The sequence below is a fragment of the Camelus dromedarius genome, chromosome X (genome assembly GCF_036321535.1).
Source record: "Camelus dromedarius isolate mCamDro1 chromosome X, mCamDro1.pat, whole genome shotgun sequence".
NCBI classification, from domain to species: Eukaryota; Metazoa; Chordata; class Mammalia; order Artiodactyla; family Camelidae; genus Camelus; species Camelus dromedarius.
The window spans coordinates 26,226,682-26,247,278 of record NC_087472.1 but is presented as its reverse complement, the minus strand read 5'-3'; the positions used below and the strand labels follow the sequence as shown (position 1 = coordinate 26,247,278).

At 36.4% G+C, this 20,597-nt stretch overlaps 1 protein-coding gene across 5 annotated transcripts in view; it reads left to right on the top strand.

The window, feature by feature from the left end:
- The window catches only part of DOCK11 (dedicator of cytokinesis 11), a 169,920-nt gene that overhangs the window by 98,963 nt on the left and 50,360 nt on the right, over positions 1-20,597 (top strand). For 4 of the 5 annotated variants that reach the window (XR_010379362.1, XM_031445367.2, XM_031445366.2 and 1 more), the window contains exons 29-37: positions 223-306; positions 3,637-3,748; positions 4,259-4,297; positions 5,928-6,106; positions 10,357-10,473; positions 12,086-12,161; positions 12,740-12,849; positions 14,675-14,786; positions 20,043-20,109. Coding sequence is in view for 4 of the 5 variants with exons in the window: in XM_031445367.2 (XP_031301227.1) it covers positions 223-306; positions 3,637-3,748; positions 4,259-4,297; positions 5,928-6,106; positions 10,357-10,473; positions 12,086-12,161; positions 12,740-12,849; positions 14,675-14,786; positions 20,043-20,109 (896 nt within the window). In the remaining variant the exon portion in view is untranslated. The remainder of the gene's footprint in view (positions 1-222; positions 307-3,636; positions 3,749-4,258; positions 4,298-5,927; positions 6,107-10,356; positions 10,474-12,085; positions 12,162-12,739; positions 12,850-14,674; positions 14,787-20,042; positions 20,110-20,597) is intronic. The other variant, XM_031445368.2, reaches the window with a different exon arrangement.

Genomic DNA, 20,597 nt, shown 5'->3' with positions numbered 1-20,597 from the left:
ATATATATACATATTTTGAGTTATACAGTTGATTCCCAATTCCAACCATAAGTCATTTGCTCTTTATCTCTTTAAGGTCACTTAAATCTCTGAAAGTTATTCTATTATCTGTAAAAGTGAGAATGTCATCTTCTTAATGTGGAGCAAATTTTTAAATTTTAAAAACTTGACAGACTTTTAGAATTATTTAACTAACGGTTCATTTTGATTTGGTTTCTATAGCGCTGTTTGACACTAATGGATAGAGGATTTGTTTTCAATTTGATAAATGACTACATATCTGGATTCAGCCCCAAAGATCCTAAGGTAAGTTATAAGGACATAACTGTAGTGGATATTAGACATTAGAATGTGAGACCAATGGTGACATTTATTCTCCTCTGGAGGATTTGGAACTGCTGTTTTCATTTAGGTACTTTGAGTATAGCTGTACCTCAAAGCAGGGAATAATGATAGTGTTTTGGGGGTCCCCAAGACTACCCATTTGTTTGGTGGTTCAAACTAAATGACTAGAATGACCCACAGGACTCAACATATAGTTATACTCATGGCTAAGATTCATTACAGTGATACAGTAAGGATGCTCTGCTGGATCAGTGAGGGAAAAAGATACCAAGTGAAGTCCTTGGCAGTCCACGTGCAGGCCTTCTACATTCCCTCCCTCCTGTGAACAGTCACACAGCACATCCTCTCTCCAGCAGTTAAAATTAAGCCACATTTGTGCAATATTTCTGTTTAGGAAAGCCCATTTGAGATTCAGAGTTAGGATTTCTGTTGGGGGCTAGTCATGTTTTGGAGGCTGGTCAAAATTGCAGAGTCTTGGAAGGGAAAGGAAAGCAGATGTTCACCATAATCACACTGTTGATACAAAACTCTGAGCAGGCTGGAACAGAATGCAAAACCTTATCATGTAGGGAATGTTTGTTTCAAGATCTAATTTCCCATACCACAAAAAAGAAAGTCACAAGCCAATATTCTTGATGAACATAGATGTAAAAATCCTCAACCAAATATTAGCAGACCAAATCCAACAGTACATTAAAAGGATCATACAGCTTGATCAAGTGGGATTTATTCTGGGCATGCAGGGATGGTTCAACATCCACAAATCAATCAACCTGATACACCACATTAATAAAATGAAGGATAAAAATCATACGATCATCTCAGTAGATGCAGAAAAAGCATTTGACAAAATTGGACATCCATTTATGATTGAACTCTCAACTGTGGGTATAGAGGGAACGTACCTCAACATAATAAAAGCCATATATGACAAACCCACAGCTAACATCATGTTCAACAGTGAAAAGCTTAAAGCTTTTTCTCTGAGATCAGAAACAGGATAAGGATGCCCATTCTTGCCATTTTTATTCAACATAATATTGGAAGTCCTAGCCACAGAAATTAGGCAAGAAAAAGAAAAAAAACACATCCAAATCAGAAAGGAAGAAGTAAAACTGTCACTATTTGCAGATAACTTGATACTATATATAGAAAACCCTAAAGACTGCTTAAAAAAAAACTGTTAGAACTATAAATGAGTTCAGTAATGTCATGGGATACAAAATCAACATACAGAAATCTGTGGCGTTTCTGTACATTAATAACAAGGTGTCAGAGAAATTAAGAAAACAATCCCATTGACAATTGCATCAAAAGAATAAAATACCTATGAATAAATTTAATCAAGGAGGTGAAAGACCTGTACACTGAAAACTAAGATGCTGATGAAATAAATTGAAGAAGACACAAATAAATGGAAAGATTCCATGTTTATGGATTGGAAGAATTAATATTGTTAAAATGTTCATGCTACCCAAAGCAATCTACAGATTCAGTGCAATCCCCATAAAAACTCCAATGGCATACTTCACAGAACTAGAACAGATAATTCTAAAATCTGTATGGACCCACAAAAGATCCTGAATAGCCAAAACAATCTGAGAAAGAACAGAACTGGAAGTATTATGCTCCCTGATTTCAAACTATACAACAAAGCTCTAGTAATAAAAGAAGTATGATACTTGCACAAAACAGATATACAGATCAATGGAACAGAACTGAGAGCCCAGAAATAAACCCATACATATATGAACAATTAATTTACAACAAAGGAGCAAAGAACATATGATAGAGAAAAGACTGTCTCTTCAATAAATGGTGTTGGGGAAACTGGACAGCCACATGCAAAAGAATGAAACTAGACCACTCTCTCATACCGTACACAAAAATTAACTCAAAATGGATTAAAGACTTGAATGTTAGACCTGAAATCATAAAATTCATATAAGAAAACACAGGCAGTAACCTCATTGACATCAATCTTAGTGACATTTTTGTGGATCTGACTCCAAAGGCAAGGGAAACAAGCAAAAATAAGCAAATGGGACTACATCAAACAAAAAAGCTTCTGTACAGTGAGGGAAACCATCATCAAGATGAAAAGGCACCCTATTCAATGGGAGAAGGTTTTTGCAAATCATATACCCAATAAGGGGTTAATATCCAAAGTACAGAATGAACTAATACTATTTAACAGAAGACAACTTGATTTTAAAATGGGCAGAGGATTTGAATAGACATTTTTCCAAAGAAGACATACAGATAGCCAACAGCATATAAAAAGATGTTCAACATCACTAATTATTGGGAAATGCAAATCAAAACCACAATGAGATATCACCTCACACCTGTTAGAATGGCTATTATTGAAAAGACAAGAAATAACAAATATTCAGAGGATGTGGAGTAAAGGGAACTCTCATGCACTATTGGACTGTAAATTGGTGTAGCCACTATGGAAAACAGTATGAATATTGCTCAGAAAACTAAGAAGAAAACTACCACATGACCCAACCATTCCACTTTTGGGTATCTATCCAAAGAACACGGAAACACTAATTCGAAATGATGTGCACCCCTATGTTCACTACAGCATTATGTACAATAGCCAAGATACGGAAACAACCTAAGTGTCCCATCAGTGGATGAATGGATAAAGAAGATGTGGGTGTGTGTGTGGGTGTGTGTGTGTGTGTGTGTGTGTGTGTGTGTGTGTGATGGAATACTACTTAGGCATAAAAAAGAATGAAATCCTGCTATTTTACAACATGGATGGGCCTTGAAGGTATTATGTTAAGTGAAAAAAGTTAGAGAAAGAGACAAGTACCATATGATTTCATTGGTATGTGGCATCTAAAAAAAGAAATGAACAAACAAAACAAAAACAAACTCAGATACAGAGAACAGATTAGTGGTTACCAGAGAGGAAGAGGTTGGGAGGTGGGTAGAATGGTGAAGAGGGGTCAACTGTATGGTGCTTGATGGCAACTATACTTTTGGTGGTGATAACTTTGTAAGGTATACAGATGTCAAATTATAATGTTGTATACCTGAAGTTTATATAATTAAAAAAAAATTCAATTTCCCAAATGCCAGCCAATGACCAACCTTGCAAGCAGGCCTTCATAAGGAGAGTCTTGGGCCTGCTATGTTAACTCTTTACTACACAGGTCACATTGCAAGGTATGCCTAGAATACTAAACACTTCTATTTTGAAAATGAATGTTCTGTATTATTTAAATAGTGAATGCCTATTAAATATGAATTCATGTATAATTTCTTTCCATTTAGGTTCTGGCTGAATACAAGTTTGAATTTCTGCAAACAATTTGCAATCATGAACATTATATTCCTCTGAATTTGCCAATGGCATTTGCAAAACCTAAACTTCAGCGAGTTCAAGGTATGTATTTGTATTTTCCATCATTTGGATTTGTGTTTTCTTTTTTTTTTTTGACTATTGTTAGTGTAGTAAATAATGTTTTCTAGTTAAACCAGTCAATCTAAAGGTGACCTCAGAATTGTTAATTATCTGAAGATAGGTTTGTTAATGGTACTCTGCATTTCTTTCTTAGTGTCAGTGCTAGTACTCATAGTATGAAGAAATCAGGCATGTTATATAGATTGCTGCTTAAACACAGATGTCAGATACTAGTAAAATTGTTCTCTGTAGTACTGTTTGGACTCTTATATGAGACTGAATTAAGGAAAAAAAAACTAAATGCATTTCTGCTGAATGGAACATCAAAAGAAAAGTATAAAGGCAGAATAAAATAGTAATATGTATGTATTAAATTTTTGAAATGCCTTCAGTTATCTCCATTGCTAGTTTTATTGAATGCTTTGTTGTGTAGCACTATTCTTATGTTACTATGTTTTTTATTTGTCCCTTTTCTTTTCATATATTAATTAGATTTTTTTTCATTTGCGGTGGACCGTTTGACTTCAGTAGGTAGGTTTAACTCGGTTCACTCTAAAGTAGTTTACTGTCTTTAAAAACAATTGATTTCATGAAATGGCTAATATGGATGGGGGCTTCGTTTGCTTTTCAAATCCTCCCTAGCCAAAATGAGGCTTTAGTTAATACACCCAGAAACCCTAGGAGGCAGTGTATTTGTTTACTCTTAAAATTAGCCTGAGCATTGATTGCTGGAGCAATCAACTTTAAAACACCATTCTCAGAAAACTAATTTCAGCTCAGGCCAGCATGGGGGCTGGAGGGTATCTGCTCTTTAAGTGTATGTCATCTCTCTCAGGCTCACATCCCTTCTCTCTGACCCTGTTTAATGACTGAGTGGCCACAGATTTGAAGGTGTGGATGAAACTACCTGATTGGATTTATTCAAATCACTGAAGTAAAAAAAAACTTACTACTTTTGTAGGGTCTACCCAGATAAGGCCACCTGGATTACTCAGTACTGGCTCTTGTGCATGGAAAGTGAGTGGGATTCACGAAAGATCATGACCAATGGCAGGAAGAATATCAGCTGCCTTGGTTGTTAGGGGAGTAGCTGCTGAGCAATGCTTGAATTACAGCCAGTGAAAATGGAGAAAAATATTAAAAAACCCAAGCACCCCATTCAACTACTCCCTTATTAAATTCGAAGCATGTATAGCTCAAATACCTCCCCCAGTATTTGTTGATAGCTTGAGGAATTCAGGGATAGGAAAGGGTGAGGATTTACGGTGAAATCTAACTTAGCATTTATAAAGTCCTAACTGAATACACAGCATTTTACTAAGTGCTAAAGAGGCCAGAAAAGAAATGGAAAGCATAGCCTTCAGCTTTATGGCCTAACTAAAATTAAATGATAGGAGAAAGGAAATGAAGATAGTAAAAATCTACTGTAAAAATTACTAAACTTGGTCCCAATCCCTTCTGAGTAGTTATAAGGCAAGTTCCAACTAAGAAATTAGCAGCTGGGATTTAAAGTGGTTGGAGGATCTAAAAGGAAGTGAAAATAAATAGTTTGAAGTGGTAATTTTTCTGAAATAAAAGATTTGTGATTGTGTGATGATGAATTTTAGTTGAGGCTGTTTTTCTTCTTGTTAGTGTACCCCATTGTATTTGGGTCAATATGTAACATTTACTAAAACAGTCAGTAGTTATTACTGTTACAGTGATTCAGTGGTCTAGTTTCTCTTTTCCGACTTTACAAACATAAACAGATGAGTAAATCAAGTATTGTATAGAATTACTCCAATATGTAGCTGTAAGACTAAATATCTTCAGATACATAGAAATGTGTTAAAACATTGCCAATGTTCATTCTAGATTTTATCCTAAGATTTCTAAGAGTTGAAAAGAATCTAGGGGGAAAAAAAAAGAATTCTAGGGACTGTCTTACCAACTGAAGTTTTCATTAAGGCTATCCTCTAGCCCTAATGATGAGTGCTCTTGTCTTGTAAAATTTTGCATGCTTATTCTATATGATAAAAGAATTGTTCAGATTTGTTAATGATAAAAATATGGCTCTTGCTAGCATGATCACATATTATTAAGTAATAAATATGGTATTTTAATGTTAAAGTAATTTTGGAATATTTTTATTAAGTGGATTTTAAATTTCATTGTACTGCAGATTCAAATCTTGAATACAGTCTATCAGATGAGTATTGCAAGCATCACTTCTTGGTTGGTCTACTTCTGAGGGAAACCTCCATTGCTCTTCAAGACAATTATGAGATCAGATATACAGCTATCTCTGTTGTAAAGAATCTTTTGATAAAACATGCATTTGACACTAGATACCAGCACAAGGTAAGGATGTCCATATCATCAGTATCATATTAGTTACTTTCTAATAAGATTTTACATTTAAGATGAAGTTTTCAGTAAGGAACATGAGTACTGATGAATTTATTTTTACAAATACATTTTGTTTCAGTTTCAAATGATTAGGCTTTAAAAATACTTTTCCATTAACTGTTGAAGAAAAATACTGGTTTCTCAAATCATGTTTAAAGGACATCATAACTCCTTCATTATTTGTTATATAAGCTAATTAGGATTTTAAAAAAAATCATATACAATTGTAGCCATGTGTACTCTTTCAAATACATACCTTAATATATATCCTTAAATGTATCTCCCTAAATAAATATGCTATTAGTATTAAGTGATTAATAATTAATAAGACATGTTAAGTATGTAAAATATAAAATATGTATATGAAGCTTTTCTTCTTACTGAAAAAATATGGATGTGGCTATAAACTTTACATACATTACACACTTTGTGAGGGTCACAGCTGTAAGTTGCTATTTGCTGTACCTTTGAGGGTGGTATATTTAAAGCTTACTAACATTAAACACTATGGACTTCAAAAAGTAGGTGGCAAAGCGTATGAATTTAGAATAATGTAACTTACCTGATATCAAATGGCCCAAGGTAACATATTGCTTCATAATTGATCATTTGTCTCTTTGTTTTCACATTCACATTTAAATAAAATTATGTCATTTATTATTGTAATCATTTTGGAAAGCTGACTTGGAGATGGATTTTATTCTTTTTCTGCAGTATTCCCATTTGTCCTTAAAAAACAGAAAACGCCCGCCAGCTACATCCAGTTATATTTCTTTAATTACAAAGATTTGTTTTACTTACAAATTTTACCAGTTTTCTTCATGTACTTCTATCTTAAAGTGGATTTAAATTCCTTACCTTTAAGGTGTTGATTACTTACTGCAGTTTGCATTGTTTTTTTCACATTATAGTTAAAATAACATACTCGCACTCAGTGTGGTTTGCTCTGTTATGTGCCATTTTCTTTCTTGTGAAAGCTGATACTGACTTAACATAAGTTAACCGATGTAATATATTTAAATGAAAAGATATCTTAAAAGTCACCCATTCCAACCAAGCTTTCTCAAACCTTTAAAAATGCCAGTTACCCCTGGGCTCTGGTTATGCCTAGTAGTAAGGAAAAGGATCTTACGCAATGTGCGGGAAAACGTCTTTAGCCATCATTTCAAACGATTCATGGGAAAAGTGCAAAATGAACTCCTCCTTGAAGCAAGAAGTTGTATTGTTTCCTTCATCTCTTCAGATGAAAGTGAAGGAAAATGGGATTTCACTAGTGTCTTGCCTAGAAGTACAATTTAGAATATTTTATGTCACATATTTGCACATTATTTACTCTTTAAAATTCTGAGAGCAGTATATGTACACACATGTACACACGTACCACTATTGTTATCTGTAAGTAACTCTATGCCTGTTTGAGTGTTTGAGGTTTTAGACTATGGGAAAGATTGAAATACCAACCTCATTACCCTTTCAGTGATTTCTAAAGCCCTTTCTTCTTTGTTCAAAATCTTCTGACGGTTATTAAAAGAGTATAGGATTCTCTTCAATAAAACTTTGCTTCGTGGGCCTGGTTAACCAGTTGCAGTTCCTTTCTCTGTTTAGCCCAAAGAGTTCACAGGTGGCCTGAGTAAAAGCTCATTTGTCAAATACATTTAAGTAAAACATATTCACCATTAATGATGATGCCAAGGTGATGTGATGGTGGAAAGCGGAGCTTTAAACCTCCGTAATTTCCATCAGGTCCCCCAAAGTGACCCCCAATAAATAGTCAAGAAAAAAAAATGCTTCCTATGGAAAGGCTGCTTTGAGACTAGATCTCCTAGTCACTCCTCCACTGCAACCACATTGCCTCTCTCAGCCCCTCCTCTAATGAAATTATGGAGATGTCAGTGGTCCCTATTATGTGCTACTCATAAACTGCTTTGGGAGATCTAACTTGTTATAATTACCACAAGACATCTTTCCTACTCAGAAGAATGTCCAATGTGTAACATATATTCTGGGGTCTGTATCAGTTCCTGCACTCACTGCAAATGATGTTGACACCTAAGAATTGCAATTTCTACTTGGGGTGTGAGCCAATATTTTTCCTTTTTTTTTTTTAAAGTAATCCACGTACATGGTAAATACATACATATATACGTGTGTCTTTCCCAGTCCTTACCTCTGTGCCTCAATTCATCTCTCTAGAAGCAGCTACTATTATCAGTTTCTTATGTATGCATCTATTTTATGCATGCACAAGCCTATATGTAATAAAATACATAATAGAAACCATTATGCTTTTTTCATTTAACAATACATTCTGAAGATTAGATCTATCACATTAAAAATCTGCATAGTATTCCATCGTATTTTACCTTATTTATCAAACTTGTCTTCTGTTAATGATTCTTAGATGGTTTTCTATCTTTTGTACAGACACAACTTTTAATACATTTTGCACTGGCTATATGTTTTCCTGTGTTCCTGTTCACCTGAGAGAAGTGTAGTATCTCCTTCCCTAGTGATGACTCACTATCAGAACTAAAATGCACTCCCATCTAGAAGCTATAATAATAATAGCCACTAAAATTTGTTGAGGACTCGCTATATGCCAGGCACTGTATTAAATAGCTCATATGAATTAATATCCCTAGTACTATCCCCATTTTACCAAAGAGAAAACTGTGGTTAAGTGGCTTGATCACAATCAAGTAACTAGTAATAAAGAGGGCCGGAATTCATGTGTGTCCAAAATCCAAACATCTGTGCTCTTAATTACTAGACTATACTGCCTCTCAAATCTTAAGTGGTACACTGGATAATTAGAGAACTGCCAATAAAAGGTGATCGTGCTGGTGAAAAATTAAAAAACCCAAAGCCATGTGAAGAATATGGGAAAGTAGTAACAGCTAATTAGCCTTGTAAAGAGTAAATAAGGATGATTTCCTGATAACTGTCTCCAAATATATAAAGGATTGCCACATAAAAGTGGAAGTAGACTTAAAATCTTTGTAGTTCCAAAGGGCAGATCTGTACCTGGCAGGTGGAACTTAAAATCAGCCAAAGGACCTTTCTAAAAGAACGTCTGAAATGTCTGGAGTGTTTGTAAGGAGAATTTTAAAAATTAACCTGTAAGGCGTGCAGGTAAGGGCCATTCCTGCCTTGGGCAAGAAGCTGAACTAGATAAGTGGGTCTCAAACATCATCAGCACCACCTGGGGCAGATTCCTGGGACCCAGCCCAGACCTACTGAACCAGAATCTCCTAGTGATAGGGACTACTATTGATGAGGGTTATATGTTAGAAGTAAGTCCTTTAAGGGTTCCTGAAATTTACAAAAGAAGTGCAAATGGCCAGTGAACATGAAAAATTATTCAACCTCAAGAATAAATGAAAATTTAAAAAAACTATGAGATACTATTGATCTGTATTCCGTAGGATAACCATTGGGCCCTAGAGGCCTTATCTAAGTCTCCAGACAAAACTCCCAAAGTCCTAAAATATGGAGGGCAACTCTTGTGTCATCACAACCACTGTTTTTGCTGTTTTGAATGTATATACATATCTGGTGAGAAATGCCTATTGCTGAAAAAATGGATAAATTTGTATAAGAGGTACCACATTAAGACTACCAGTGGCTAGCTTTATTTACATATTTAGAAATATATCCGTTTCCTAAGTCTTATAATTAATTTAGGGGGCCAAGATTACATTTTCTTAATGCAGCTTTAAAAAAAGAAAAAAAAAAAGCTTCTTGAACGGATACAGGAATTCACTGTTTCTTTACTTCTTTCATTTATTCATTCATTCAATGAATGTGTTTTGGCCGTACCCTATGTGCCCAGGCACTGGGGATGAAGCAGTGAACAAGACAGACAGGATCCCTGCTCTCATGAAACTCAACCCTCACTGGAGTTAAAGAACAGGACTAATATGATTATAGGTCAACTGCTATTTTAAAAATAAACTTTGCCTTTTATTTTATGTAGTTATGTTTGAGGCATGTGATATGCCTCTGAATTGTATATAAATCCAAATACCAATCAAGTTCTGTGGTAATTAGTTTTGAGACTATGAGTATAAATAGACTCATGCTTTACTGAATTGTTTTGGATATTAGCTTGCTTTTAGTCTTTAAACTGATAGATGGAGCCAATTTTATTTGTAATATATACATATTATCTACCTATTAAGCTTTTGATAATTATTTTTCAGAACCAACAAGCCAAAATAGCACAGTTGTACCTCCCATTTGTTGGACTGCTTTTGGAAAATATACAGCGATTAGCAGGTCGAGATACTTTGTATTCTTGTGCAGCCATGCCTAATTCTGTAAGTAGTAATGTGTTTCTATTGGCATTTTATCTCATTTTATTGACTTGATTTGGGATTGGGGACATATTCCATATGGTCTCAATAGTTCACCTTTTACTCCATTTTTACAATGACATTTTTTCCTGGAGCAGTGCTTCTCAAACCTTAATGGCAAGATGAATCACCTAGGGAATTGTTAAACAGAGATTTGAATTCAGTAGCCCTGAGGTGGAGCTTGAGATTATGTGTTTCTAACAAGCTTTTGGCTCTTTCTGGTCCAAGGACCACACTTTGAACAACGAGGTCCAAGAGAACACCGAGAATCCCTTGTGCTCAGTGTTTTGATTTTAAGATTTGCTGCTGTCATATGCTTTCATATACTTGTTCAACCTGAAAACTGAACAAGAGTCTTCACGTTCTACAATGTTAGGCACCAGGGATTAAACTATGCCTTTGCTCCTCCCTTCTCTTGACAGCCTCCTTTCAGCACTTCTGGGTGAACTGCTTTTAGCTCATCACAGTTCGTCTGTGCTTTATTTCTCCTCTTAGACACTTAAGAGTTGAAAGGAACTTTGGAGGTAATTAGTCTCTCATTTGACAAAACAACCTTTTGTCATAGTAATAATTAAAACTTTCCTTCTCACATTAGACCCAAAAGGTTTTCTATCCACTTCTCCTAGTTTTGCCTTCTAGAGCTACATAGAACACATCCATGAACACTTCCATGTGATACCCCTTACACATGTGCCTTCGAATTTTTTCTCCAGGCCGGATAGCTCCACTTCATCATTTGTTGTTCCAAACCCTTTACATTCTTGGTACACTCTCTTGTTATGTTCCATTTTACCAATTGCCTTATTAAAATGTGGTGCTCAGAATTGTATACTTTATAGTCTGCCCAGTAGGACTAATAAATCCTGCCCCACCCCAACTCCGCGTTCTGTATGGCTCAAGATCACCTTCATACATATAGTAGCTGCATCACATTGTTGGGTGGCAGGTGAAACTGTGTCCTTTATAACTTCCTTTGGAAATTCCCCCTATCAGATGTCCCAGTCGACCTGTCAGGCCTGCCTTGGGTTCCCGATGAAGCTGCTTTGAAGCCTCACTGACAGCTTGATTGCTGTAGCTCCCGATTTTGTAGGTCAGCTAAATGTGGATGCTGCATACCTACCTGGGTGTCAGGCTGGTCTTTCTTCACAAACACAGTAACTCATGTTTATGTTCATGCCACATTTGACGGCGATATTTGGAAACATTTGATATTTGGAAACATTTTACTTATCTGTTCTTTCTTTTGCAGCTCAAGTTCATGTAGGGCCTCTAGTCACACCCCTCCTTCTAGCATTGCCCCTGATTCAAGGAAGAGAACAGAACCACGTTTAGGCTGCACCAGTTGCAGCTTTTACTAGCCACCTAGAGTTGTGTCATTTGGCCAGAAGTCATGGTTGTAACAGTATACTAGGACCCATTTTTTAAAGGGATGACACTTAAATGCCAATACTGATACCTGATTTAGGCTTACACAGTGAGCTTTGTTTAAAATTAGGGTACCATCTCCTGTTAATTTGATTTCTTATCCTAGTGTACAAATTCGTTTAAATGACAGAGGTATCACATTGTGTTACAGGCATCGAGGGATGAGTTTGCGTGTGGCTTCACTTCGCCTACAAGCAGAGGGAGCCTGAGCACTGACAAAGACACTGGTAATTAACTTCTTTAAAGATTATACATGGTATAGCTGTTTAGAAATGTACCCTATACTTCTCTGTATTTTTGAAATGTCTCATTAAAAAACTATACATAGCATGAACTCTACTAAAGTTTAATTAAAATCTGACTCACACCTGCAGCCACATTTCTTTGCTTAGATTTGTCTCAGCTTGTATAAAATGTAGCTTAGTATACTAAGAAAATAGATGAGACAAACACTGGTTTCCATTCCTCTTTTCTGTCTCCAATCTTGTACAAGACACTTCCCTTTTCTGGGCCAAAGTTTCCTTATCTATAAAATTCTCTCTCTTAATTGGCTTTATTTTGTGACTTCCAAGGAATTTCTTGTAGTTCCATACATATTAAAGTGTTTCAAGAGGTGAAAAAAAAACGTTTACCCTTTATTTGGCTGCTGCTTCTGGTGTTTTGATACACTATGTAAACTTCATATTTTAGATGACCAAGATCTATTTCCTAAAATATGTTTTTACGTAAATTAACCCAGTACTTATTTTTTAAACTATTTTTGACAGTTCCTCCTGTTGCTAACAAGGACTTGGCTTTTTTCCAGCTTATGGGTCTTTTCAAAATGGACATGGAATTAAGAGGGAAGATTCAAGAGGTTCCCTCATCCCAGAAGGAACAACAGGATTTCCAGATCAGGGCAGCACTGGTGAAAATGTAAGAACCTAAGTATATAGGATAACCCTAGTGATGTGTTAAGCTACAATAGTCTTTCTTTTTATGTAAATAAGAGGCGCTCTACTCTCCTGTAGTCCATCCTAGATCTATAAAAAGCATCCCATAATTCTTGGATGTTGTAGCAGTTCCTTCCTATCCTGGCAGCTGCTACTTGGATGTCTTAAACTGTTTATAGAGAATAAAGCATTCATCTTTAAGAGTTCTAACCTTGAATACCTCCTTTAACCCTAGCACATTGTAACCTGGTCTAGAGAGGGGAGGTTCAAGTTTAAAATATCTAATGTGCCTTGTCATTTAAGTCACTCCCTGGCAGGATTAATTCAGCCTTTTTATTCTTTTGTAATAGAGTAATGGCATTGACATGGGGGGAAAAATTTAGGTCCCCAAATTAACGACCTCAGTGTCTCAGAATCACTTTATCAGAATATATTCTTTAACTTTTCCATCAAATTGTTTCAAGCCAACCATTAAAGTTTGGGATATGTCTGCCTTGAGACAGAGAAACATCATTTTAGACTAGTAAAGCCTTGTCACATTGCTATGTGAAATCATAGAATCATATAAAATTAGAGTTAGAAGGGTCCATAAAAATAATAAATTCCAACTCTCAATTTACAAATGAAAACTGGGATTATGACTTAGGACAACCGCACAGCTATGGCAGGGCCAGACCTGAACCCAAGTTTACTAATTCCAGCACTTTTTCTCCTATATCAAGGTGTTAGTGTGCATCTGGGGGACTTAATAAAAATGGCTCAGCCTCACCCCCAGAATTTCTGATTCACTCGGTCTGGGATAGGGCCTGCTCATTTGTATTTCTAAGTTTCCAGGTGATGTGGCTGGTTGAGAACCACCCCTTGAAACCACTGGACTATACTCCCTCATGCCTTTGGGTAATTAGTAATTTATTCACAAAGGTTCTTATTTCACACCATTTAGAATTAAGACAACAGACACTGCCATAGTTAAGGTGAATAACGGGCAAAGAGGCTAAATGACTTGCTAGTAGTCACATCGCTCGCAAGCATTCAGAACCCAGATGTTTTGCTCCAAGTGAAAGTTCTTTCTTAGTAAATCCTACATTAGTGCATGTTTATCCCTAACCCAGGTTAGTCCAACTGAAAGTATTGGTTTTGGACAAGGGTAAAATCTTTAGATTAGTATTACTGTATTCATATAAATCCCCAAATAAATCAGACCTTGTCATGCTTAACTGATATCTTAACAAAATGTTCCTATTATTTCACTGAATAATAGGAACATCACTACTTTGTAGAGGCTCTAATTTTAAAGTATTACTGGGTATTACTGGGTCCTCCTTAGTGAAGTTATCTTGTAATGTCATTAAGCCCCCTTTTAAGATAGATTTTCTGACCTATTATTTGGAGGTTGGATTTTAATAAACTCTAAGGAGAGATTCAAGTTAAATAGTTTAAAATGTTTCTCATGCTTCCACATACCTTTGTTAAGTTCCTCCTTAACGTAAAAGCTGTTCTTCCTGGAATAGCCACATAAGATTATTTAAAATTTTTCCTACTAAAACACAGGACCTATGGGAATGAAACATACACTGTATATTCACGGCTATATCTTGACGAAGACTGCAAGGTAATTTCCAGTGGTCTTACTAGGTGCAGTAGCAATGAAGATTCAGCCCATTGACCTTCCAAGTGTAATACAAAATTTGGATTTATGCTTAGAATATTCCCAAACAAGACTAATGATTAAAATAGTTATTGAGTTAAAGGTTATGGGAAACTATAGTATCAACATTGTTTCACAAAGTCCTGTCTTTGTATTACAGACCCGACAGAGTTCTACAAGGAGTAGTGTATCCCAGTATAACCGATTGGATCAATATGAAATCAGAAGCCTCTTGATGTGCTATTTGTATATAGTAAAAATGATTTCTGAAGGTGAGTTACCAGCATATTAACCATGGACTCTACTTCGCCCTCACAGGTTCACAGGTTCATGCAATAAATATTTGACCATCATCTGCATGTAGAACACATACACATTAGAAAGAGAACTTTGAAAACTCTGGCTTTAGAATGTTCCTGTCTTTTAACTTCAGATAGGTACCTTTCAGTCATACAGGTTTGATTTTTGAAATAATTTTTTTAAACGTTAAAAATTGGTTTCTCAAATGAGGCAGTAGTTTTAGAAGTGCTAAACGTTTTTTCCTGCAGAGCATATAACACATTAAATGACCAATGTAAACAGAAGGAAATAACAATAATCAGAAGTCATATTTAATTCTTTAGCTTTTATTTGACCCAGGATTTGGAAAACCAAAAGCAAACAAAAAGACAGGAAGGGTTCTTTGAGGGCAAGGACTGCTACTGTGATCTTTACAGTACCACCGTATGGTTTTGTATGGTGTCGGGTTCTTTCTCCGGCTCTGTTCTTTCTTCCTTTGTGTATTGATTGTATTATTTACTAGTATTACCATTTCCTCTTTACCTTATATGATAGAATATAACCAAAGCATTTTCATAAACTCCATGTCCTCTGGAAGTAAAATCACAAGGTTATCTGATTCTCAATACTACATTTATTTATACAATTCCCTCCCCTTTCTTCCTTTTCTCAATGTTTGCTGAAAAAAATGTATGTAGGAATGAAGAACATAAAAGCACCTGGGTTCTGATCATCCTAATAGTTATATTTTACTTATTTTCTATTTTTCTATTTTTTATTTTGTTTTAGTAAATATTTAAAAAAATTTTTGGTAATAATGCAAGATATAAAACCTTAAAAGAAAAGGGGTGGGAAGGGGTAAATTGGGAGTTCAAGATTTGCAAATACTAATAAAACAATAAGTTTATACCCTATAGTACAGGAAACCATATTCAATCTTTTCTAAATTATGGTGAAAAGAATATATGTATGTTCCTATATGACTAAGTATTGTGCTATATACCAGAAACTGACACACTGTAAACTAATTATACTTCAATAAAATATATATATACAAAATCATAAAAGAAGTTGACAGTTAGCTAGAGACACTGAAACAAATTAAAAGCTAGATATGCATGGTCAATTCTAAAGTACATTAATAAAACAGTTTTAAATAACTAGAATCTTCAAGTTCTAAGAATGTATGATTTAGAGTAAAAGTCAAAGATTATATTGAGGCTATGTGATGAGCCTCCATGTTTTGAGAAAGAAATCAGTAAAGGGAGATCATTTTCAACCCTGGTGGTATTTCATTCCAGAAGATGATGGATCAGTTAACAACTACAGCCGCAGCTCCCTGTTTTTGTCTCCCCACAAGGTGAAGAGTGCGGGAATGTAGAAAGTGACTGCTAATATGTATAGGTTTTTTTTAGGGTGATGAAAATATTCTAAAACTGTGGTGATGGTTTTACAACTCTTTGAATATACCATAAACTACTGTATTGTGCACTATTTAAATGGGCAAGTTTTACAGCATATGAATTCACTCAGTAGTTTTTTTTTAAAGGCCCAAGAAGCACATGAAAAAAAAAAAACTGAAAAGAAAAAAGTAGTTGAATACCACCACAGCCCAGGGAAAATAAGAAGGAGGGTTGAGGGGCGGTGGTCAGGAGAGAGAAGGGAAGGAGGAGAGGGAGATGCATTGCTGACTAGTTCTCCCCTCCTCCACCCCAGTGCACATGCACACACACATTCCCACATACCATATGCTATGATAACCAGTGACAAGCCACTGGTTGCTTTTTTTTTATGTCATGGGTAGAACCATAACTGCTTTATTTCTTGAGAACTTCATAGCTCCTCCTCTTGTAAATGTTGACCTTGCTTGCTAAATATTTAAAGTTAGGTTTTTCTTTATTCTGTTATTGTGCTTTGATTTTTAAAAGCACATTTTTAATAACTAGTATACAGTCTGTGTCATCTCTATCTTTTGTAAATATCATCCTGCTGTATGCTATCTGTAAAGTCATACTCATTTTATTTTGAAAAACATCTGCTTTTGGATCCTTCTCAATGCACTTATTCTAGTTACCTTGTCAAGCCCAGTAAATATTTCATTTTCATTACTCTATGTACATTTAAATGTTTAACTCTTACAGTCTAGAGCCTTAAGGTCTTCTGGCTTTCTGGTTTTGGCCTTTTTGTTGGTCCATAAACAGTAGCAAATTAATTTCAACACAAAGATGGTAGACCTCTATTTCTACACTTTTATATGAAAGTAGAGAGATTCTGAAGAATGAGTTTCCTTCTCTATCTGTAGCTGAATTTTATTAACTGGCAATAATTCGCAATCTCAAAGTCATAGTCATTTGCCAAACTTATTTTAGGTCTTATTGCCTTGTTTATTCTATTCTGAGAAGTGGAATCAGAGTCAGGGGTGATAGGTTACACAGTCTGAGTTCACAGGAAGACTGTCCTCTTGTAAAAGAAAAGCAGTCTCCTTAAGAGAGAGGATGAGGGAAAGCTACTTCCCTCTTCTTTCTGACGGAATCCTGGCCTTTCTCTTTATTGCAGACCCCAAAACGAAAGTCTGGGTCTCACCTTGTGCCTTATCAGCACCATGCCCTGCTCCTGTAGATTCATTAGTAGTCATCTTCAAAGTCGACTGTTCATTGGAAGGTGTCTGGCTACAGCTGTCTCTCACGGAAAACCCAATGCTGTGACGACCAATACCAATCGATCTTCTTTTCCCACCAGATCTTACAGTATAGTCAAAAGGAAATATATTTAAAGGGAGATTTTCCTTTCTCTGGGTAAAAGGAGGAAATGAAATTCTCCTATAATCAGGCATATTTTCCTCTGAAGTTGCAGATATTGCTTGAGAAGGTGGATTTTCTCCTGTAGAAATACTGGAGAGGCTCCAAGAGAAGTCAATCTGAGTTCCGCACTTTTGTGAGGAGGTCTTCTGTGTGGAGATCGGTTTTCTTTGGGGCCGGCCAAGCCTGTCATCAGAAAGATTTGAGTCACCTTGAAGTCCATACCCCTTTTGAGGGCTAAGTGTAGGTGTTAAAGGAAAGTCTGCAGATGACTTCTGGTTGGCACTGCTTCCTGTGGTAGGCTTACTGTTGTTAGAGGAAATCTTCTCCAAAGGGGTGTCTGGCATCTCAAAGAGATCTTGACTATAAAATAGATTTGGAAACTTTGAACTTTGTTGCTGTTCCTTTTTTCCTCCAGATTTCATCTGTTCAGTATTTGAACGCTTTATCAGTTTGACAGGCAGATGCACCTGAGTGCCTGGCGCAGGCTCCCTGACGGAAAAAACTGGTATGCTCTTTTGAGTGCAGGGAATGAAATCATCATCACTGTCGGAAAAAGAAGGGCGAAGATACTGTTTCTGGTTTACTTTTAGTCTTGCAGAAAGCTGTTTATTTTCTTCTCTTAATTTATTCCTTTCTGCAGTGAGCTCGGCAATGAACTTCATATTTTGTTGTTGAATATCATAAAATTCTTGCTGTAGCGTATTCCTGTACGTTTCATTCATTGAACAGCGGTCACATGTTTTGGCCTTTAACTGATCTCGCAGGTCAGTGATAGTGGTATTCAGTACTTTCTGTTGCTCCGTCAACTCTTTAATTTTGGCTGTGGAGCCCGTCCGCCTTCCATCTGCCAATCGCTCTTTCCTCAAACTAGTTAGTTTCCCCTGTAGACGGAGTAGCTCTTTGTCGTGGAGCTCTTTTAGCGTCAGCCAGGTTTTTTTAAAATTGTCAGAAGACAAATCACAGACACTAACCTGCATTTTATCTCTTGCCGAAGACCTCCTACCATTTCCCTTGTCACCTCCACCCACATTCCCTGCCTGCATCTTGTTTTCTTGACTGGGACCGGGAAACGCCGGAGATAGGCCGCTGCCGACAAAATGGCGGAAGGGCTCCTGACTAGGGCTGGGCCTCGGCTGAGACTTAACTGCTTTTACAGACCTGCGAAGTGGCTTCAGGGCCCAGGGAGGGCGCGAGGGTGGCTTGAGGATGCCTCGAGGATGGACAGAAGGCCCCGGTTTGAGGGCAGAAAGGAGGCAGAAGCCTCTTTTTGGTGGGACGAGCCGGCTTGTGGGAGAATGAAGATGGCGCCTTCAAGCCTCTCTGTGACGAGGAGCCGGAAACCGCAGTGACTTATGGGGGAGCCCCAGTCCTCTGAGCTGAAAGGCACTTAAAGGCGCGCGTGGATGGGGGGAGACCGGAAGTCACTGCTCGTTTTATTTTGGAAACAAATCTAATTTGACCCTATTTTAGCATCTTTATTACTGATGGTTAATATTTTATAATTCTTGAAACTATCAATACTCGTGGTCTTGAGTAAATTGGAAATGAAGTTAAAACCCGCACACTCCTTACCCCTGTCACCCCTCCGTTTAGCCCACATTGCTTAGTGGTCCATCCCTATCTTTAGAGGCTCTGGCTGGGCTGGCAGTTACGTCATTGCTTTTGCTTACGCTTGCGCTTGCCATCCCTACTAGCTTTTTTAATTTAGAAGAGGATCTGCTGACACCGTTAGCTATATCTGAATAGGATAAAAAAAAAAGAATGGAAAGTTAAGTAGGGGCAATCTTCTCCTTTAAAAAAAAATCTCAATGAGTGGGTTTGAAGTAAAAAAGAAAAAAAAGGAACAATTCAAAAGAGAAGTATATGTGACAGATTTAAGGGACATTTAGATCTGAAATAGTTGTTCCATGAATGTGTGTGTGTGTTTTCTTGTTACCAGGACTTCAGAGTTTATAATCCAAAGGCAAAGAAAAAAAAGTTATATCTTGTCCTCTGAAGTTTAAAGTTCTAAAACTTTTTGGTTCACAGAATCCTTTGAGTAGCAGGCAAAGGTGTTTGACCCTCCTTTTGGAAAAATGCACATAAACGCACCATCTTGCTTAAAATTTTAGGAAGTTCATTAAAAACCCCAAGTCCGCTTCCCTTCTTCTGTCTTCAGGGATGATACGAAGATTGGGATAAGCCACACAAAAGAACGTTTACAAAATAAATAAAAATAATTGTTGAGGTTGAAATAATTACAGGTTAAATGATCTATTTGGAATTAATTCAGAAGAATATAGTGTGTGTATTGGACAGTGAGGTGAGATGAGATGGGACGGGAGGATATAGATGAGACAATTGGCTGTGAGTTGATGGCTGTTGAAGCTAAGTTACTGGTACTTTGGAGTTCACTATGCTATTTGCTGAAATTATTTCAAAATCTAACACTATTTATTCCATTTTCAGATACACTGTTAACTTACTGGAATAAAGTATCTCCTCAGGAGCTCATAAACATTCTCATACTTCTAGAGTAAGTTATATTAACTTATTTTCATAAGCTCCCTTTATTTGAGGCAGCTTAATTTTTATACATAATAAAATGTTACCTTTTTACTGTTTTCAACAGCTTATTTGCTAATAATGTAGGAAATGTTAAACTATTTTGATAATTGAGAGGCTGACATACAGGGTCTTCACACAGAGGTAGAAGAAAAACATGGAGATGAAATACTTGTGATATTATAGAAAGCTCTAGCTAATAATAGACCATCTTTACAGACCATCAGGAGTCTTTCTGTGATCCGGAAGACTAGAATTGGCATCAGCTGTCCTAAATCATTCATTTAGAGCAGATGCTGGCTTAATGGAGCAGCTTAAATGACTGGAATTTAGAATTTGTACTCTTATGTACAGCTGAGTAATTCTACCCACTTCAGAAATGCATATATATGTATGTATATATATATATTCTCCATTCCAAGGCACTTGGGGTAAAAATCTAGTCTTTTTCCTAGGTGA